Source organism: Sciurus carolinensis, chromosome 1 (genome assembly GCF_902686445.1).
Source record: "Sciurus carolinensis chromosome 1, mSciCar1.2, whole genome shotgun sequence".
Classification (NCBI taxonomy): domain Eukaryota; kingdom Metazoa; phylum Chordata; class Mammalia; order Rodentia; family Sciuridae; genus Sciurus; species Sciurus carolinensis.
The window spans coordinates 176,602,135-176,624,046 of record NC_062213.1 but is presented as its reverse complement, the minus strand read 5'-3'; the positions used below and the strand labels follow the sequence as shown (position 1 = coordinate 176,624,046).

The 21,912-nt window shown below is 50.0% G+C and overlaps 2 protein-coding genes across 5 annotated transcripts in view; both read left to right on the top strand.

Annotated features, from left to right (window-relative positions):
* The window catches only part of Cfap57 (cilia and flagella associated protein 57), a 61,240-nt gene extending 55,312 nt beyond the window's left edge, over positions 1-5,928 (top strand). For both annotated transcript variants that reach the window (XM_047552581.1, XM_047552590.1), the window contains exon 23: positions 5,091-5,928. In XM_047552581.1, coding sequence (XP_047408537.1) covers positions 5,091-5,299 — 209 coding nt within the window. In that variant the 3' untranslated portion in view covers positions 5,300-5,928. The remainder of the gene's footprint in view (positions 1-5,090) is intronic.
* Positions 5,929-12,530: 6,602 nt separating this feature from the next.
* Positions 12,531-16,024, top strand: Tmem125 (transmembrane protein 125). 3 transcript variants are annotated; one of them, XM_047562804.1, is made up of 3 exons: positions 12,531-12,885; positions 14,326-14,379; positions 14,614-16,024. In XM_047562804.1, the coding sequence occupies exon 3, from the start codon at positions 14,758-14,760 to the stop codon at positions 15,412-15,414; it is 657 nt and encodes a 218-aa protein (XP_047418760.1). In that variant the 5' UTR covers positions 12,531-12,885; positions 14,326-14,379; positions 14,614-14,757; the 3' UTR covers positions 15,415-16,024. The 3 variants fall into 3 exon arrangements, with proteins under 3 accessions (XP_047418760.1, XP_047418752.1, XP_047418755.1); XM_047562796.1 differs by having other exon boundaries at positions 14,234-14,379; XM_047562799.1 differs by lacking the exon at positions 12,531-12,885 and adding an exon at positions 12,929-13,944 and having other exon boundaries at positions 14,234-14,379.
* The last annotated feature ends 5,888 nt before the right edge of the window (positions 16,025-21,912 follow it).

Below are 21,912 nucleotides of genomic sequence, written 5' to 3'. Positions count from 1 at the left end.
GGACAACTTGGTAAGAGAGAGAAAGAGAAGGAAAGAGAGTCTAAACAATATAGAATGAATTAGGAAACTCAACTAGAGCTGCCTTGCATGGGGAGATGTGTAAAATAAGTATCTGACAGCCTTGGCTTTGGGTGAATAAAAGAAAAAAGTTTGAGAAAAAAAATCTTTCCTTGAGAATCCCTAACCAAAAACCCATACACTCAGCTTTAAATTCAGAACATAACACTCAATTTCTGGTTCAAAGCAACTGTAGCTGAAATTTTCATTTAAAAAACTCTATGCTGGTAGGTCCCCAAGTCCCAAGCAAAAGCCAATACAAATTCTATCTGGAAGAGTACAGTTGAAACCCAGATGATGATTTCCCATAGATAATGTTTCAAGGAACATGAGCTCACAATTCCAAATCACTAAATACATGAAAAGCAACAAAAATCTCAAACTATAGGGACTGGGATTGTAGCTCAGTGGTAGAGTACTTGCTTAGCACATGTGAGGTAGTGAGTTCAATCCTCAGCACCACATAAAAACAAATTTTTTAAAAAAGATAATTGTGTCTACAACTAAAAAAATTTTCGTGTCAAATAATAGAATAAAGCCAACAAAGACCATGGATGGTAGAATTATTAAAATGGTAATGTTTAATATGCATAAAGAAATAAAATAGAAATTTGAAAAGGTAAGAAAGCAAGAGTCTCCCAAATATGTACAGGCATATTTTTAAAAATGCAAATAATACTCTCAGAAATGAAAACTATAATAGTTATAACTAGAAAGTCAGTGAACAGATTGAATAACAGATTAGATACATCTGAAGAGAGAATTTGTGAACTAAAAGAGTTGCCAGATTGCAGCCCAGAGAGACAAATATATAGTAGAAGACAAAGAAGTAGAACAGAATAATTCAATTTATGTCTAATTAAAGTTTGAAAAAGAAAAAAGAAAAAAAAAAAAAAAAGGAAAGGCAACATTACCATAAGGAAGAGCTGAGAGTCTTTCAGAATTGATGAAAGATGCCAATCATCAGATCCAGGAATCCCCAAGGATCCCAAGCAGAATAATTAAAAAGAAAACTACATCTAAACTGCAGAACACCAGAAACAAGATGTTAAAAGCAGCCAGAGAGAAGAGATAGACTGGATACAAAAAAATATCCCAATAGCAACAGTAAAAGCCAGAAATAGTATTACAGTATCTCCAAAGTGCAGCCAGGTACCAACTGTCCCCTCGAGTATATAACCAGTGAAATTGTCTTCTTAAAAATGGTGCCAAAAGAAGGGGTAGGGAGGTAGCTCCATGGTAGATGACTTAACCCAACATTTGTGAGTCCTGGGTTCAAACCCACAGCACTGCAAAATAAAAAAAGGGGGCCAAAAGAAAAGATTTTTCTGTCAAGCGAAAATAGAATTTGTCACCAACGAAACCTCTTTAATGGAATTGCTAAGGAATATATATATTAGGAAGAAAAAGTATTCACTGCAAGAAACAATGAGTAAAGAAGGCGACTATGTAGACTCAAAAAAATTTAACTTTACAAAGTACTAAAAGCAATGTCAAAATTGTGAATTAAAATATTAATATAGAACTAAGGGGCTGGGGTTGTGGCTCAGTGGTAAAGCAGTCGCCTAGCATGTGTGAGGCACTGGGTCCAATTCTCAGCACCACATAAAAAATAAATAAAATAAAGACATTGTGTCCATCTATAGCTAAAAATTTAAAATATATATTATGTAGAACTAAAACACTGGGCATTAGCACAAAAGCCAGTAGGGCTCAGAGCTAAATCATTCTAAGTCTTGTGTTATTTTAGAAGAGGTTAAGGATACTGAGTTACTTTGGACTCTTATGTTAAAAAATGAATGTTAAACTTTTTAGAGTAACTAGGATTTTAAAAAAAAAAAGGTAAAACTGAACCCAAGTGTATTAGCATATTAGCAACCACATTCTTATTTTCCAACACTTAAAATCAGAATCTGGGCTACCAATGTAGCTCAGTAGTAGAGTGTTTGACTAGCATGTATACAAAGTCCTGGGTTTGATCCCCAGCACCCCCCAAAAAATGTTTTAATTAATTAATTAAAATCCAATGTGAATCTATCCAAGGAAGCTTGTGGGCAGGATGCAGAGAGGAAGACCGACCAGGTCTGGAAGAGGACAGTTTCTGGGCTGAGCAAGGGAGGAGACTTGGGGATCTGAGGAGAGACGTGGGGGTGGGTCACATGGAGAGAACTGGCTTCACACAGCCATGGGGGACAGGAGGCTCATGCAGCACAGCTCATGGAAGAAGGGCCATCAGAGGGCCCCCTGTAAAACTGAACCACAGTATGTGAGCAGGTGGGTCACTATCAAAGGGAAGAGGACGGTGGGAGTGAAGGAAAGAACAGGAAAAGCACAGCCCTCGAGACACTCACAGACCAGAGGGAAACAGACCAGGAAGCAAGGCAGAAGCACCACGCTGGGTCCACTGGGCCATCTTCCACGTGAGCTGGTCCCCCAGGAGCCGAGCTACACCTGTGGGAACATTTGTGGGGCAATGTCACCCAGGCCGGGCATGTTCCAGAATGACAGCTCCTGGAGGTCAGCCACCAACCTGCAGCTCCATGCAGCCTTGAGCTATCCTGCTATTCGGCAGCATCTGATCCCCTACCCTGGATGTGTGGGAAGAGCCTGCCTACAGTGCACACCACTGCCCGGCCTCTGAACACCTGGGGAAGCATGTGTGGGCAAAGAGATGCTGGTCCAGCAGAGAGAAGAATTCCAAGTGCTGGGACATCTCCAAACTCATTCCACTGAGTACCTCTAGGACTGACTGCATAAACAGGTCAGGTCCCACTAGGAAACCAGATGGCGACTGGGTAAGTAGCTGTATGTGTAAGCTAAAGGGAGGGAGAATGCAGACTATGCCAGTAGCTGAAGGAGCAGGGGAGAGGTCAGCAGAAAAAGGCACAGTTGGGGAATGCAGGCTTATCACAGGCCTGGGTGGACTATACCTCCCCCAGGAGCCCTGCTCTCCAGGGTATCACTTGACTGAGAGAATGGTTCCAGGAGCAACCAGTAGCAGAGGGAGAATGTACAGGCAAAACCTAAGGAAAAAAAGAAATACTAAAAGATCAAGAACCTAGAGATTGGTGTTCATAAATGGATGAAAGGCTGGGTGCGGTGGTGCACCCTGTAATCCCAGTGGCTCAGGAGGCTGAGGCAGAAGGATGGTGAGTTCAAAGCCAGCCTCAGAAACTTAGAGAGGGCCTAAGCAACTCAGCAAGACCCTGTCTGTAATAAAATATTAAAAAGGAACTGGGAATGTGGCTTGTGTAGTTAAGTACCCCTGGGTTCAATCCCTGATACCCTCCCCCAAAAAAGGATGAAAAGATAAAGAAAATATGGTATATATACACAATGGGGTTTTATTCTGCCATAGAGAAGAATGAAATTATGTCATCTCGGGAAAATGGATGGAACTTGAAAACATTATGTTAGGCAAAATAATCCAAACTCGGGTCAAGAGTTATATGTTTTCTCTCACATGTGTAAAGTAGAGAGGAAAAAGGAAAAGAAAGGTTGTTGGGGTGAGGGATCTCATGAAAATCCTAGGGAGATCAGTAGAGTAGAGGAAAGGGACCAGAGGGAGGAAGGAGGGGAGGGAAAGGGGAAGTACTGGGGAATGATATGAGCCAAATTACACTGTGACATCATGTACATAAACAAATATGTTACACATCCCACCATTATGTATAATATAATGCATTATAAAATTATGGGACAGAGGAGGGCCAAAAGGTTGCAGAAAAGAAGAGTAGTCAAGGAACAAAGGCAGAGAGAGAATGGCCCAGATTTCTGGAGGAAGGATGGGATTAGCCAGGTGTCTTTGAATGATGTCCCCATTAGACCAATTAGAGGCCCAAGGCAAGGCTGGCCCCTAGCCACTGCAGATCACTTCCTCTTTGAAATGCCCTCTTCCTTGGCCTCCAACATCTGTTCTTTTCTAGTTTTCCTCCAGATGTATGGAGAAGGGTGAGCAGTGGAAAGGAGAACCCTTTTCCACTGAGAGATATTTGACCATGGTCAGATTCAGGAAATTGGAGACAGGTGTCCATGTCATTTGTTAAGAGTGAGGGAGAAGAAGTGGGGGTCAAAAATCAGACATGCTGCTGTGGGGAATGGGAGAGTTTGCCGACTACGAACATGAGCCCCTCAATGTTTGGAGACCAAGCATTTCAATCTTACATGCTGCTTTTCCCAGTGACACCCAGCAGGCCAGGTGTAGACATGGAAACACTGAAAGGTTGGTGACCTCAGGTCTGGACTGGGCAGGTCACATGAAGCAGAAGGACATCGACTAGAAAACTGAGACTGCTGTGGAGGAAAGAGATGAAGAAACTCAGTGGGTCTAACTAGCCAGGGAAGTGGGGCTCGTAGAAAAGGAGGCATGTGGTGCGTGAGAAATGGAATCCAAGAGCGTGAGTCCTGAGCAGCAGGAAGAGAGGCTGTGCTCAGAGAGAGGCATGCCCGGGTGAAAGAGGCACACAATTCAGTATCGTGGGTGGTGAGCAGAGAGGGGAAGCCACAGAAGAGGTGCTGACATGGGAATGGATGAGTCATGGACTCCTGGGACACTGAGGTTGCCTAAGACAATGGCAGAACCTGAAACAGGGAGGAAGACTGGGAGTGGGGGTGCGGGAAGCCCTCAGGGAGCAGGGGTGCATGACCCCACAGGAGGGGTGGAGAGGCGTCTGCTCCAGGGCTTGTGTGAGGAGAAGGCCTGGTGGCATGGAAGCTGGCGTCGTCCCCAGAGGAGTGCCAGCCTGCCTGCCGCATGGGGCGTGGGAAAGAGCAGCCTCGCTGCTGGGACCTCAGCACAGGGGGAAGCGGGGCCCAGGGGAGGGACGGGGCTGGGGTCACACTGGGTGTTCACCTTACCATTTGGAAGTGTGTCTCTCTGGACAGTGAAGGGGCTTATTTATCTCCATGCGCCTGGGATTGAGTGTCATCCCCACAGCAGGGGCCCAGTGAACATCTGAGGAGGGATGAGGGGAAGGGAGAGGCCCCAGGAGTCCAATGAACAGGCCATATTTGCCCTTCCCTGTCCTTTACAGTCCCCAGCAAGGACTTGCCCAGCATCCGTCCCACCATGAGGCTGAAGGAACAAGAAGAAACTGAGAGAATCATCGAAATGCAACGCCTAGAAATCCGGCGTCTCAGAGACCAGATTCAAGAGCAAGAGCAGGTCCCAGGGTTCCACACCGTCGCTGGAATTCGGCTTCCTTCCATCCCTGATTCAGATTCTGAGTTGACAAACCAGTGATCCCTCGTGTGAGCCATCTCCAGTCAGAGCCAGAAGTACCACATGTCTGTCCCCAGGCCAGATTCACGCTGGGGTCGGTCGGGGAAGTCCCTGCAACACTGACCCCACCAACCCCTTCCTCTTTCCTGGGAACTGGGGATAGTTAGAATAAAGGTGTTTTCTTACAACCATGGCCAACTTCTGCTCAGTTAAGGGACCAGGGTGTGGGAGGGAAAGAGAGGAGCCCCAGGACTGGGGGGCTGCAGCCCACCTAAAGCCACTGCTGCTTGTCTCTGCAGACACAGGGCTGCCTGGCACTGTGGACATGGCAGTGGGCTTGGGACTGGCCCCCCGCCACCTGCCTTCCTCTCTGGGTCTGAGGACAGGGCTGCCTAGTCCTATCTTCGGGGGCTCTGCTTGTTGCTTCCCTCCTGGCTTTCAACTGCCAGTCAAATCAGGACCAGATTAAACCTCCTACCTTTTCTTCTCCGTTGTGAAATGTAAGGAGGCTTTCCGAGGATTTTTTTATGTGTAAAGGTGAAGGAAAAGATGAGAGTCAACTAACGAACATGTCGAAGTTACAGGGATCCCCAGTCTCGCGGGAGCTGCAGAGCCTGCCCTCCTTATCCTTCCCCAGTGCCCTTCCCAGTGCCTCCGTTTCTGAGGCGTGTTTCTTCTAGCAGTGCCTCTGGGCCCCATCCTGGGAGACCCAGCCACACAGGTACCAGGAAAGATACTGCTTTCTGCCCTAAAGAGTAAAGGAACAGAACCCAAGAGCCCCTACTTCTTCCCACAGAGGCCAGATGCCCCTCTGCTGCCCATTTAACTACCTAAGCCCACAGTCCCTCCTGACCCCTGCTGCCTGTCGTCTCCAAGGCTTCACCCCTTCTCAATCTGCTTTACTGACCCCGGTGCTGCTCTTGGGTTGGTTTCCGTGGCTAGAGCCGAGACTTAGCTGTCCTGTTTGGCAAGGCTCTCCTGAAGGTGGGGGCAGCAGACAGAAGGGACATGGCCGAGGCCATGAAGCAAAGTGGTCTGGCACCCCTCCACCCTCCCCCTGCCGCCTATCACAGCAGCCAGCTAATCTCCTCCATACCAGTACACCCTCCAGCACGTCCTCCACCCACTGGGAGAACAGATCCAAGAGCAGGAAAAAGTTCAGACATACCTGGGAAAAGTTGAACAACAAAGATGACAGCCCATTATATTGTCATACCAGGTAACCAGGCTCTCCCGGGACTCAGACTTCTCTATGCCAACGTTGCATCGTGGCTTTATATTAGCAGAAGAAAACTCTTGAAATGAGATATGAAGTGGATGAGGACAGCCAGGCCTTTCAGGGCCTCAAAAGCACATGAAAGATACGAACGAGAGGCCAGAGGCCAGTGCTCAGCTGCTGCTCAACTGCTGGCTTTCCAGGGTTTTGCTACACTGGCCTCCTCTCAGTTCCTGTAACTGGCCAAGGTCTTCTTGCCTCTGGGTCTTTGCACATACTGTTTCTCTACCTGAAATGCTCTTGCCCCCATACCTACCCAGATCTTGGCTTAAATGTCACTTCCTCAGAAAATCAGTCCCTGCCAGATATGGTGGCACATGCCTGTAATCCTAATGATTCAGGAGGTTGAGGCAGGAGGATCACATGTTTGAGGTCAGCCTCAGCAACTTAGTGAGGCCCTAAGCATCATGGTGAGATCCTGTTCTAAAAAATAAAAAGGGCTGGGGATGTGGCCCAGTGGTTAGGTGCTCTGGGTTAAATCCCTGGTACCAAAAAAGAAAATTAGTCCCTGACCCCTCCCATATAAATTACACCCTTCATATTGTTTTCCTTCTTAACCCTCACAATACCATGTCCATTTAGTTATTTTTTTAATGTTTTTTTTTTATTGTAAACAAATGGGATACATGTTGTTTCTCTGTTTGTACATGGCGTAAAGGCATACCATAAATTTACATAGGGTAATGTTGGTTGATTCATTCTGTTATTTTTTCCCTTCCCCCGCACCCCTCCCACCCCTCTTTTCCCTCTATACAGTCCTTCCTTCCTCCATTCTTGCCCCCCTCCCTAACCCTAACTCTAACCCTAACACTAACCCCTCCCACCCCCCATTATGTGTCATCCACTTATTAGCGATATCATTCTTCCTTTGGTTTTTTTGAGATTGGCTTATCTCACTTAGCATGATATTCTCCAATTTCATCCATTTGCCTGCAAATGCCATAATTTTATCATTCTTTATGGCTGAGTAATATTCCGTTGTATATATATACCACAGTTTCTTCATCCATTCATCAATTGAAGGACATCTAGGTTGGTTCCACAATCTGGCTATTGTGAACTGAGCAGCTATGAACATTGATGTGGCTGTATCTCTGTAATATGCTGATTTTAAGTCCTTTGGGTATAGGCCAAGGAGTGGGATAGCTGGGTCAAATGGTGGTTCCATTCCAAGTTTTCTAAGGAGTCTCCACACTGCTTTCCAGAGTGGCTGCACTACATTTAGTTATTTTAAACTCTCCTGCAAGGAAAGTTCCACGAGGACAAGAGTTAAACCTGCATTCAAAATTCACTTGGGTGTCTGTGTGGGGTAAGGGTTGAGAGGACCCAATGGTGGAGGCCGGGGCCAGTTAGAAGGAAGTTATGGGTGTCCAGTGGCTTGGACCAAGATGATGGCAGAGGGGAGAGAGAAGCGAGAGCTCTTCTAACTTAAGGAATAGGGGCAGTTTGCCAAGCTAAGGGGGAGGAAGCCCGACCTGGAAAGAAGAAAAATGCAGAGGAAATTCACTGTAGACTAGAAGGAAACCCACTGTGACTAGGATGTATTGGCATTCAAATGATGGCTGTTTCAACTGAAAAATATCTTAGAGTCAGGACATTCACCTTTCACTCACAAGATGGACCTCAGAGCCTGGGGCAGGGGCACGTGCCTGTAATCCCAGCAGCCCAGAAGGCTGAGGCAGGAGCACTGTGAGTAAAGCCAGCCTCGGCAACTTAGGCGCTACGCAACTCAGTGACACCCTGAGTATATTACAAGATGGACCTCAGTTTACAAATGAAGAAATCAAAACCAAGGAAGAGTAAATTGACTGCATGTGATCACGAGGCAGAGCCAGGACTGTAGTCCCATCGGCCCTGAGGACTCCAAGGCCCCATGTTCTTCCACACTGCTCTGGAGAAGCACCCGAGCAATAGACCACAGACGAGGTGGTGAAGGTTATTGGATGTGACTCCCAGAGAGTTAAGCCAGAAGGAAAAGGAGTTGAAAACCAAGCTGAGCTAACCTGAGCCTAACCTAAACCTGGCTGCTATCCAGCTGGAGAGGGGGAAGAGGAGGAGGAAGTTCTGGGCAAGGGAGAGTCCCACCCCAGCAGAACCTGGCACCCTGGCCAGCAGGTCAGCAGGGTGTTCTTTACTGCACGCTGGTGAACACAGTGTCTTGCTAGTGAATCTGGAGCCAGAGGTGCACTTTTGTTTGGCTTTCTACTTTCTGTCTTCAGTGTTCCTATGCCGACTTGCTGGCCCTGGTTTTCTGGATGTTATATCCCAGATCTCCCTCCACTTGGTCTCTCCTGACTTCATGGGGAGGCTGGAAGCATTCCCCCCACTGGGGCCACCTTCTCTTCAGCCCCCCATTGATGGAGTGGGTCTGCCAGGCACCTTCTCCTGCAGCAGCCAAGCAGGCCCCACTGGTCACCCGAGTGACTAGATATGAGCACGTGGACTCATTGGATGAACAGTTATTGCACACTTACTATATGCCAGGCCTACTCCAGGCCCTGAGAATACAACAGTCAATGAAGAAAGATCATTTTTACATAAAATTTACATTCCATTGGCCGAAGGGGAGGTAGACAATAGTCCAGATAGACAAGAAAAATACCTAGTGTACAAAAGAGTGCTAAGGGGGAAACAAAGAAATCAAGGTAGGGGTGTAGGAAACACGGGGGGGAGACTGGAATTTCAGGGTGGCCAAGAAAGTCGTACAGAGAAGGTGACATTTGAGTACATTCCTGAAGGGAGGGAGGGAGCCACATGGGAGAAAAGCATTCCAGGCAGAGGGAACAGCCAGTGCAGAGGCTCTGAGGCAACAGGTCAGAGAGGGCCTTAGAGATCATGGAAGGACTGAGTGGGCCACCAGAGGGACTCATGCAGTGCAGGGACATTACCTGCTCTACCTTTCAACAGGATCACTGGCTCCCAGGATGAGCAGAGTGTGAGGAGGGAACACGGCAGAAGCAGGAGATGGCTCCCAGTTCTCCCTTCTCCTCCCAGTGCCCCCACCCATCATCTTCTGGGGCACCTGAGGGCAGGTGGATTGCACACCCACTGCCACTGCCACCTCCTCCTGACCTTCGTGACTGCCCATTTGAGCTACCCCACAACCTCTACTTTGAGGACAGAGTTCAACATCCTTGTGCAGAGCCTGTCTGTCCACTTTAACTCCCAGTCACTTGACAAGACCTGGGACTAGCACAAAGATTTGCCTGGTCAATGTTTAAACTGAGAAAGCTTTTAGACTATGTTTCCCCAGCTTCAAACTCCCAAGAGAAGAAAAGGAGGTTAAATCTCATGGGTCTACTACCCCAGCTCTGCCTGGAGCTGCTAGACAGTGGGTCTGCCTGGACTCTACGCTCCTTGGGACCCGGATGGTAAACAAACACCTGATATGTGTAAGAGGAATCCACAGCTGGCAAATCCGGCAGGCCCCCTGCTCCCATGAGCCCCTTTATTCTAAAAGGGACACCTTTATAATGTTTTGCAAAATGGCAAAATGAACACCTAAAACATCATTGTCCCCCACATCCAGCCTGCCCACAGTGGTCAGCCTGCCCTGAGTTTTTCTTCAGAAAAAAGAATATCTAGACCCGTTGAGGACATAGCCACAAGCCAAATGTGGCAATTGGGCATTTGAAATGTGGCCAGTCTGAACTGAGATGCACTGTGTGTGTTAAATGTTTAAGACTGTACAAAATAGAAGATTGTCAAATAGCTCATTTGTAACTTGTATATTAAAATATATTTTGGAATTAAAATACATTCATTTTAATGTGTTAATTACACCTGTTTCTTTTGAAACATGTATTGGGGTTCAATATCTACCGATCCCCAGAGAGTCAAAGTGCACACACGATAATGCAAGACACACAACAAGGTTTTATTGCAAGCTCGAGCTTAGACCGAAACCAGTCTCTCAGACCACTACAATGGCTGAGTGGGGAGCGGCCCCGAGGGGTGAGAAAGCACTCTATTTAAGAGATTTTCAAGCATTCACACACAAAGACCTGTATATTATTGATTAACATTTGAACAGCTAAACATTTGTCCTCTTTGGTTGGGTCCTACCAATCTATTTGATTCTCATTGGGTCCCACCAGAACTGAATGGTCCTGGAGGAAGAAGGGAAGAGGGAAGGGGTGAACTATGCAGGAGATGAGTCGGGGCTAGGCCCCCTACCCCGTCCTTGATAGATAAGGTTCCTGTGCAGCTGCCCATTTCTCGGACAGGTATCTCTTAACAGCCTTGATAAACCCCACGGGCCCAGTACGTCCTGTTTGTCCTGTATTGGCTCTTGAGGGTAGCACCTGCGCACCCTTTCCTGGGGGGGATTTTACGGGCCAGTTCCCAAAATGGCTTGTTCATACAACATGGCTGCACAGATGTCACCTTGTTCTCAACACATGCTATTAGGAAAGTTTTAATTACATATGTACTCACGATGTGCATCTACAAATGCATTATTGTCCTGGAGTTATGACAGCCCCCAACCATCTCCACAGAGCAAGGCAAAGAGGGACACAAAAAAGAGAAGGCACAATTATTGTGCAAACTGATAATGAAAAGGTAATTTTGACTTTGTTTTTCTTTCTATTCCATTTACATCAGAAGGAAAGAGAAGAGGCCTTAAAGGGTTTAGTTCAGAAGAGGAGTGACAGCCTGCATCCCCTCCAACCAGTCACCCATTTGACATTCCAGAGCACCATGTGTGTGGTGCCAAAGTAGCTGACTAGAAGCAGAGCCCTGCCAGGTGTGGTGGCACATGCTTGTTATCCTAGTGATTTGGGAGGCTGAGGCTGGAGGATCACAAGTTCGAGGCCAGCCTTACCAACTTAGCAAGATTCTGTCTCAAAAAATAAAAAAGGGCTGGGCATGTAGTTCAGTGGTAGAGTACCCCTATATTTAATCCAAGAAGAAGAAATCCAAGAAAAAGAATCTCAACCACATCCCTGTCACCATTCAGACCCTCCATGGGCAACCTGCCTAATTCAAATGCCTCCCTGTAGCATTAAAGGCCTGGTACCAAACCAAGCCTGAGTCAAACTTGTCCTTCCAGTTTCATCTCACATGCTTCCTGCTCAAAACCTCTACACCTATCAGTTCTCCACTTTATTTATTCAGTCAGTCATTCAACAAATATTGATTACTACTCATGTGTAGGCTAGAGTGCTGGCTACTAGGTCATAATGGTTAGCAAGACAGGCACCATCCCTGAACTCCCTAGGGGCCGCTTACCTAGTGGGGGGTAAGAGGAAAGTAAACAAAGGCATTAGGCGCATTGTACTAAGAGCAGTTGTGGGGGAAGCAGGAGGCCAGGAGTGCACTACACCAGCCTGCAGGTTGGGGAGGGCTTCCTGGAGGAGGCGACAGCTCAGCTGAAGAATATGAGTTGGCCAGACTGAGTCTGGGGAGTGGTAAATATTCCAGGTGGAGGGAACTCTGAGTTCAAAACGCAGAAGGGCAGGGTGGAGGGCAGAGCCTGCAGAACTGACTGACACTCATTCTGACTGAAAGGCGGCATGGCATTTATTCTCAAGTGTTTATTCTGGGATCTCCCTTTCTCACTTGAAAGGCTTTTACTCCTCCTCCAGGCCTCCCCAGCAGGGCCTCCCCAGCAGGAAAGGCTGGGTGGAGCAGGCCTACTTCTGCCAGGCATTTGAGACTGGAAGAGAACAAGCAAAGGCTTGTGGGAGTTCAGCCTGGGAGGGTCAAGGATGGAGGTCCTGGGCTGGCTTAGGGGATCAGCTGGTGCTGGGATTTGAAGCTGCAGCAGGGCTTGCAGTTGGAGTTGGGTTTTGGGGAGCTAGACTCAGGAGGCAAGGTTGGGGCTGAGGGTGGGGTTGGGGTCTAGGATCTAAGTCCAGAATCTGGGTTGAAGTTAGGAGTTGGGGCTGACATTTCAAGCCAGATGACAGGTTGGGTTTGGAAAAGGAGCTGCGGCAGGGGTGGGGCTGGGGTTCTAGGTAGGGTTTGGAAGTGCAGTTGGAGTTGGGGGTAGGCTTTAAGCTAACTCCAAAGTGGGGGTTGGGTTGGGGCCCAGGCTCTGGGGCAGATGGACAACATTCCTCCCGCTGCGAATTGTGTCCGAGCCCTACCAGCAGCTGACAAAAGCCCCTCCCTTCCCAGGAATGCCTCTGCCCAGCAGAAGGAGCACTGCCACGTCAGCCAATCGGCTTAGGCCCTGCCCTGGAAACAGCACCTGTTAATCCCCCTCCCTCCAGGCTCACCTGAGTGCAGGTTAGGCAGGTGAAGTGCCTCCCCGGAAACGGAGCTAGAGCGCCCCACCTGCCCGACCCTGCCTGCTCAAATCGGATCCAGCACGTCCAGGCTTCTCGTGAGTGCCCCACAGTCTCCCCACCCGCTCCGCCCCCACCTTCTCCCACTGGCTCCTGCCCTGAGAACCTCCACCCCACCCCCAGCCTGGCGCCCGCGGACCCAGTACACCTGTGCCAGTTCTTTCAGACCAGCAAGTCACACCCCAGGGGAATGCTGGGACAGACTCCACGCCCCGCCCACGGCCCCTCCCCCATCTCCCTTGGGGGCATTGGTACCTGCCCCGCCCTCTGCACGTGCCGGGTAGCCCCAGCAGAGAGTTGGGGAGGATGGCTACTTGCTCAGGGTGTAGCCCCTGCAGGGCCTCGTTATCTTAACTGGAATGGTCCAGGACCTATGCCCTGTGTCCTGTCAGGCGGAGAGGTAACATCAGGTTCACTTATCCAAAAAGCAGGCTTCAGCCTCTGTGTAGACTCTAGGCCCCATTGGAATTCTGAAAGTAAGAGAGAGGTCAAATGACTCCCCCACCACCCCTTAAGATAAATGTCATCATCCTTACGTTTTGGATCAGGAGACAGGCTCTAAGAGCTGAGCTCATGGGGCCCCCTGACTCTCCCCATCTCCTCTCCTGGGTGCGGAGGTCCTTGCCTGACCAAGCACACCCATCACCCAGCGTGGAAACAGGACCTGCTTATTTCCGTCTTCTATCACAAACTGGGCCCTTCCTGCTTTATTTTTGCCTATGTGAGTCATGCTGGCTGTGCCCTAGGGGACAGGTTAAATGAGTAACCACTGTTAGGTCCCTCCCCATGTTTCCATGGCCGGGAGGCCTGGGCTGGGGTTCAAGTCCAGAGCCCTCCTTTTTCCTCTGCACTTGAGGGAAACCATGGAGGAGGATGACACAGGTGGGGTGTGGGTCACAGTGGAGACGAGTGGGGCAGCAGAAAGCTCACGGGGGGTCAGGGCTGAAGAGGCAGGTCCAGTGGGGCTACTGCAGGAACTGAATGGAGAGACAGCCCCACCCGTGGATTGGGTGTGACAGAGGGAGATGAGCCTCCGGTGGCTGAGAGGCTGTGATGCAATCCTGAAGTGGGGAACACAGAAGAGAAGCAGGTTTGGGGTAAGACGACCAGCTTGGGTTGGGACCTGTTGCATCAGAGATGACATCAAGATGACAGTTGACTTGGGAGGAAGATCCTGGTTGGAGATGGAAATTTGGGGACCAAAGTCTTTTCCTGCCAGTCAGGCTGTGAGATGGGATGGGACTGGAAGGAGGGTGTTAGCGGCCAGATTCGGACCCACAGAGAAGGAGGAGACACAGCACTAAGAGAGAAATTCCAGGGTCATGCTACTGGTTTGAGAAGAGTTAAGTCATCAGCCCCCCCTCCCCACAACTCCCCCCATCCCAGGAGCCAGCGGTGACAGCTGAGGCCATGTGAGTCTGGATCCTGAATGAGGCTTTATCTCTGTCTGTTCCTCCCATCATCCACTGTGGCACCAGCTCCCTCGGCCAGCCAGGATGGGACAGGCGACTGAGAGAGCCAGAGCCAGAGAGGTCAGGGGCTGGGCAAGGGGATTCCTGGAGGGGTGTGGGGGCATCCTGGGGGGAGGGAACTCTCCTGGGGTCTCCAGAGAAGCTTCCCCAAGGGGCAGTGCTGGGGAGGGGGATTTCCCAAAGGGGATTCCAGAGGACACTGGGGGGGATTCTCAGGTGTCTTCCCCAAGGCTGGAGGGTAAGACCATGAGACCCGGGTGAATGGGCAGTGACTTTGTGATCCTGCCCCTGCAGGTGATGGTGACCATAGCCTGGGCTGAGAGAGGAACAGGACTTTGGGCCTGCGACTGCCAAGCAGGTGGTGGGGGCACCAGGTCATGATCTGTACCCCCTGATCCCTGACACTGACCTTCTGCCCTGACCCTGCCTGACTAAGCCATGTCTGAACAAGCTCAAGCCCCTTTGGGCCGGGGGCTGCCCCCTGACATGCTGGCAGAGCAGGTGGAACTGTGGTGGTCCCAGCAGCCGAGACGCTCCTTGCTCTGCTTCAGCGTAGCTGTGGGCCTTGTGGCAGGCTGTGGGGCAGGTGGTGTGGCCCTGCTGTCCTCCACCAGCAGCCGCTCTGGTGAGTGGCGCCTAGCAACGGGCACTGTGCTCTGCCTACTGGCCCTGCTGGTTCTGGTGAAGCAGCTGATGAGCTCAGCTGTGCAGGACATGAACTGTATACGCCAGGCCCACCACGTGGCCCTGCTGCGCAGTGGTGGAGGGGCCGATGCCCTAGTGGTGCTGCTTAGTGGCCTTGTGCTGCTGGTCACTGGCCTAACCCTGGCTGGACTGGCTGCCGCCCCTGCTCCTGCTCGGCCACTGGCCGCCATGCTGTCTGTGGGCATTGCACTGGCTGCCTTGGGCTCGCTCTTGCTGCTGGGTTTGCTGTTGTATCAGGTGGGCGTGAGTGGACACTGCCCTGCTACCCGTGCAGCTGCCCCCTCAACCCATAGTGGCCACAGTGGCAACAGCAGCATCTTCAGCATCTCAGGACAGTTGTCTTCTGGCCAGCGTCATGAGACCACCTCCAGCATCGCCAGCCTCATCTGATGGAGCCAGAACCCTCCTTCCCAGGACCTGTCTCAGTGTCTCCAGAACTGTGCCAGGACATGCATGTGTGTGACTGTGTGTACGTGTGTCCCAGGGCCACATCAGCCCTTCTCTGGGTGCGTGATACGTGATTAGGAGCCCGTGTGTGCTCACATTCCACAACGCAGGAAGGTGAGCCTGTGCCTCCTTGGACCTGCATGTCTGTGTCCACAGACTGTCACTCTGCCTATCTGGGTCCGAGTTCTCTAGGGAGAGAAATGTCTGGGATCCCAGAAGATTCTTAACCCCTGCTTCCAACACCCCTGCAACACCCATCGGGGTTTCCATAGGGTGGCTGTTGCCCACCCCAGAGACTGCACAAGTGACTGCTCATCAAGAAGAGTGACTGGTGGCAAAGCAGAAGGAACCAGAATGAGATGAGCCCGGACTAGGACCCCCCACACACACCAACCCCTGCCTCAGGCACCTAGCAGCTAAGAGATTCAGCAAGCGACTTAGCCTCTCTGGCCTGTTTCTAGAGGTTCCCGTTGCCACTGTTTATGAGGATTAAGTGTTGCCATGAATGGAAGGACTGGGCTCATGACAGATGTGCAATAAAATGGTGGCTGCTGTTGTCATTATTGTCTTCACCTCACCATCTCACCTGGGAGACCCTCCTTCCACTAGCGCACGCGCCAACCCCTCCCAAGGCTAGCTCTTCACTCCCATCGCAGTTCATAAAGGGAACCTTGGAGGTGTCCTGGGCCAGGTCCGTGACTTCACCTCTCAGGAAACAAGGGGAAGGAGAGGAAGAGTGTGGAATGAATGTTTGGGTTTGGGAAGATAATGGGTTTGTGGTTCCAGGGAAAGGGTGGGGAGCCTGAGTCCTTCGGTTTGTTCACTTGCTGATTCAAGGGGAGGCCGTAAGCATTGGGGTGTTCTCAGCTGGCTTCTCTGGAGACTGCACCTCCTTTACGCTGTCTCCCTTCCACTGACTCCCTGAGGGTGACTGGGAGGCTGAATCTCCTTACCCCACCTTGGAAACCAGAACAGCCTGCATCCATTTAGTCATGAACAGTTGGCCTGCTTCTGGGCTCCTGGGCATGGGAGAGGTGTTTGAAATTCTGGGGTGCTAAGAGTCACTTCCTGCTTGGAATCAGCCCTAGAAGGGACCTGCCCTTCTGTGGTGTGCTGACGTTTCCTAGGTGGTAGCAAGACAGCTCCTCTGGAAGCAGCCCGCAGGAGTGCTGGTTACTGCTGCTGCACATCCTGCTGTGCCAGGTGAGATGGAAGATGCCAGAGCGTCAGGGAAGGAGAATTGTCTCCTAAGAAACATTACACGAGAGGCTCTCAAGAGAGAAAATTGCTTTCAGCAGGCGGGGGCAAGCCTGCCTCCTGGAAAAAACACAGGGCTGATGGTCGAGGACAGGAGGGCTGCCAACTCGGGGAGCGGGCCACGTGGGCAGCCCAGGAGGGAAAGCCAGGCACATCGAAGAACACCCAGCAGAACGGAGAGGTCTCCACTGGGTGTTCCATGAGCCCTCCTGCTCCACACATTGCAAAATGGATTTTCCGGCTCTCTTGCAGGAGCTCCTCCATCCCGTCTGGAGGTACCACCGGTCACCCAGCATTCAGGTCAGAGCTCTCAGAGGCGTCCCAGACAGTGGTAGTACCTTCGCTGTCTCTTCCCCCAGTTCCAACAACAAATCACCAACTGCTCCGATCTCCCCTCGTAGATACATGCCAGATAATCCACATCTATACTCTGTCTGGCAGGGACTCTCTTTGTCTTTGCCTGAATTGTACAGCCACCTCCTTACTAAGCTCCCTACCTCTTCTCTTTCCACTTCTTAAATCCACCTCCTCCTGCCACGTGCCCTGGCATACGTGTAAGTCAGAGCGATCATCCTGAAACTAAGATGGAAATCTAACCTTAAAATCTTCCTGTGGCTCCCATCTCTGACACCCTTCCTAACATCGTGTGGTCTCACTCTCCCCTCAAAGACCCCCACCAACCAGCCACATCAAACTATTTCCACAAACTGAATCGTGTTCTCTCCCACTTGTCCAGGCCTTTGTATGTTCTGTTTTCTTTGCCCTCTTGTCCTTCAAGACCCTGGTTCTCCAGGCATCACGTTCTCTGGAGAGTCTCCTCTGATTCTTTTGCAAACTAGCACTTGTCCTTTTCTACGCCCAAGAGCCCTGGACTGCAGACAATAGTTCTTTCTTTGTGTGCCTGTCACCTCAATTAGGTGATGAGCTCCTCCTGGGTCTTACTCACCTCGGTATCCCTAGTTCCCAGCATGGGCCTGACACATGGTAGTGGCTTTGTGGGATGGATGAAGGACTGTGGCTTGGGAAGGTGACAGTGTGTGTGCCAGGACAGGGAGACCCGCCTTTAGCTGGGAAGGACAGGGAAGTTAGGCCCCCGGGCACTCGGTCCTGAATCCTTCCTCACTCGTCCTTACTTCTCAAGAGGGACCTACCTTATACCAACTCCTGGACGGTGGGAGGACCACAGCATGCCCCTGTCCCATGATACAGGGAGAAGTACCTTCTTTTCCTTTCAGCTGAGACAGGTTAGACCCTCCCAATATTTCTTTTAAGAAACTAAAGGAAAGCAGAAACAAAGAGTCTTAGAAAATGGGGTGGGGACAGGCCACACCACATAAATATCTGACTGAACATCAGGTCAGACAAGGCCAAGGTCAGGCTCCCCTGGAAAGGATGCCAGATGGAGACTATAGGGCTTGCGCCCCCAGAGGGCCTACGTGGGGTGGTGGAAGTTGGCCATCTATCCATCCAAGCCTAATGCCAGACAGGCGATGGTGAGAACTGTGCCAAGGTCCCTTGATCACTAATGCAGACCTGCCACCACTCCCGCCTTCAGCAGCTGGGCTCCAATCACTTAGCTAAACCCCCACCCAGTCCACATTGCCACCAGCCGTCTCCTAGCCTCTCTGCTGGCTCCATCTTTCTCCCTCAAGCTGCTCCCTCCTTTTGGCATGGACAACAGCCCCCCCACCCCTGCACCTTGCTGTCTGCACCTCCCTTGTCGTTTAGTTAAGATTCTGTGGCCATCTCACCCATTCTTCTGTAGACCCCTCCACTCCTCAGCCCCTGCCCTTTGTCCCCCACAGCCTTTGCCTCACCTATCTTCCCAGCCCCTGTGGTGAGCAGTTCTTAAACAAACTGGAGCTCACTTCCCAACCCCAAAGGTCTTGGCAGATGACTCCACCTCCCAATTCACCAGGATATGAGAGTATGTGATGGGAGCCTTCTCTTCTGTTTGTCAGAGGAATGGCTTTGTCAGGCCAACTGAGGAATTTGAACTTTGTCCTCAGGACACTGAAAAGCATGAAGTGACTGTAATCAAGGGAGTAATGTGGCCAGAATAGGATTTAGGCTGTGCTGGCTGCTGTGTGGCACTGGGCCTTGCTTGGTCTTGGGAAGAAAAGAAGAAATGACCAAAGAGCCCAGAGGAAGTACTGTCTCCATTGCCCCTGAGGGAGGAGACGCAGCTGACCAAGCAACAGAGGTTCAGGAGAGAATCCTAGAAAGAATAACCAGAGATCAGAGAACCTTGACTCTTTAGAGGTGCCAGGGAGGGTTGATCAGGCTAGAAGAGGCAAGAGGCAGGGCCAGAGAGTGCCAAGGGCCAGTGCCAGGGCTTCCTTTAGCAGGTGGGCTAGTTTCTTAGGAACAGGAAGAAACCACTAGAAGAACAGCCTGGACAGAATTGTGTTTTCAGATGATCACTCTGCCTGCAGTGTAGAAAATTCATTGGAAGGGGCAAAAATGAAGGTGAGAAAAAGTTAGGGAATTAATACATAGTCCTGCTCTGAGATACTGGGGCTTAGCGTGGGGAGTAGCTGCTGGGATAAGTTCAAAGAGAACAGATTCAATGTTCAGAAGGTGGAACTGACAAGTCTTTGTGACTAGCTAGCAAAACTTTTTTGAGATAAGAGAGATATGATGGGTTAAATGTTGGTAAAAAGAAGGGGTGAAGATACATGATAGGGAAGTCAGTCTTAGAATAAGAACAAAGTCCCTGAGCAGGGGGAGGATTGGATTTGCAGCTCCATTTTAATAGGAGAGAAGAAAGAATGTGGATGCAGGTAAGTGTATAGGGTTGAAAGAAGAAAATCGAGAGAGGCCTTGACCAACAGTTATTCTCTGCAAAGTAAAGGCAGTGTTAAAGAACTGCTATGGAGAAGGGGGAAGGATCTGACCGAGAAAGCAACAAGACTCCTGGAAGCTTGGAGAGCCTTCATGAGGCTAGAGACCGGGCATCACCTGAGGCCAAGTTACAGGCACAGGGAGCAGCTGGCCTCAGGTGAGAGTTTCACAGGAGGATGCGATGCCAAGACAATGGGCAAGTAAGTCGAGGGACAGGCAAGAGACAGTGGCATAATGAACCTCGAAATTTAAGCTGGCACTGGGTGAAAAGACAAGAAGGTGCTCATGAGCTGGGTATGGTAGAAGGTCTGTAATTCTAATAACTCAGGAGGCTGCAGAATTACAAGTTCAAGACCAATCTGGGCCAATTAACAAGACCCTGTCTCAATATAAGAAATAAAATAAAAAGAACTGGGAATATAGCTCAGCAATAGAGAACCCCTGGATTCAAAGACGAAGATGCTGATGGACAAGCAGAGAAGGGTGGTCTGGACTTAGAAGCTCCCATCAGGTGACAGGTGAGGCGCTGAGAGACAGAGAAACTTGACATGTGTTCCTTGTATTATTCAGCTTCCCACTGCTGTGACAAATACCTGAGAAAAACAACTAAGAGGAAAAAAGATTTGTTTGAGTGCACAGTTTCATAGGATTCAGTTCATGGTCAGCTGGCTTCACGGCAAAAACATCATGGTAGACGGGCATGGGTGGGGGGACAAGATAGAGTCCCCCAGGGCACACCCCCAGTGACCTACTTCCTCTGACTATACCCCACCCTCTGCAGGCCATTCAAGTTATTAATCCATCAAATGAATTAATCCATTAATGAGGTTAGAGCCTTCATGATCCAAGCATCCCCTAAAAAGCCCACCTTGGAGTATTACTGCATTAGGGACCAAGTCTTCAAACATGAGATTTTGCGGGACATTCTAGACCCAAATCATAACATTCTTCTTTGGCTTAACTGGAAAACTCAGTCAGGTTGCCTGAATATCTGGATACTGGAAGAATATGTTCAAGAAACTGCCAAATCTGGTCCAGTTCAGGTATCCAATCACATTCCATATGAGGCCTCAGGCCCTCTGAGAACACTCAGTTTTCCCTACAGGAACTTCCTCCAGGGCCCATGGGACCTGCACATGCCCCCTGGTGCTCAGCATCCTTCATAAGAACAGGGGATGCCTTCTTGACTGTTCTCCAGGATGTGGGACTCCTCTGGGCATAGCCTTGGAAGTCACCCCAGGAACCCGGAGGACCACAAATGCCAAAGACTTGGCTGGGATGAGGCAAACCAGTTCTACCTTCACAGTCTGCTCTCTGCAACCTGGAACTTCCTGGCTCCCATTTGCTGGGATGGGAGTGGTGGGGGAGTCAGCCAGGCAAGGTGGGGGTGAGTCAACACCTCAGACATTCCTTCTGAGAGTCTGTCTTATCCTTACTAAAAGGTGAGACAATGGTGTTATTGCTGGGTGAACAGGCAAGTCACAGTTAACTTGTTTGAGCCTCAGCATCTTAATTTAGAAAGCAAGGCTACCTCCCCAGCCGAGCTGTTATAAGGACAGGTACAACATCAATGTTGTTGTTGCTCATGTTAATATTATTTTTATAATGTGAGAGGTTTCAATCCAAATCCTTTGTTGTTCTGCCCTTTGTTGTTCCTATCTGAGTTCTAGGAAACAGAAAAATTCAAGTCTCCAGCAGGAAGTGTGTGAGGAGGGAGGTGATTTGGCAAGCTCCATCCTTGGGATTAAGCCTGGCTATCAGTTGTGAGGAGTTATTGCCCTGCGGGTGCCGGTCAGGATATAGCTAGAGTTGGGGCAGAGCACTTGTCCTCTTTTACATATGGAATTCTTTTAGTCCTCCTAACAGACATGTGAAGCAGGGTTTATGATCCCCACTTTACTGAGAAGTTAGGAAACTCGGGGTTTGAGTCACTTGCCAAGATCACACAGCATGCAAATGGAAGAGCTGGGATTTTGAATCCAGGTAACCTGTGCTCTCAGATCGCTTTGCTACTGTGCTAGAATTCTGCTGGAGGTCCTTACACTTCTTGTCTGTGGCTTTTTCCCCCCACTCCCCACCGACTTTGACTTCCACACAAGATAAGGGATGTGTGGTCTTGCTTTTGGAAGCAGCCAGGAAGCTGGATTGGTGAGTGCCAGGCCTCCCAACAGTTCTAGCAGCTTTGGCCCTCTGAGCCTGCAGATGTAGTTCAAGCTCCCCCTTTGTGCCTGGAGCCAGGCATGTGAAAAGCAATGGGAACAGATTCTCCCAAGGAATCCAGTGAGACCTGGATAAACAGGGTCCAAGATTACTGTGATTCCAGAATCCTGCTCAGTCCGT

Coding starts and splice junctions, on each gene's coding strand:
- Tmem125 (XM_047562804.1), top strand. CDS start 14,758: ATGTCTGAACAAGCTCAAGCCCCTTTGGGCCGGGGGCTGCCCCCTGAC.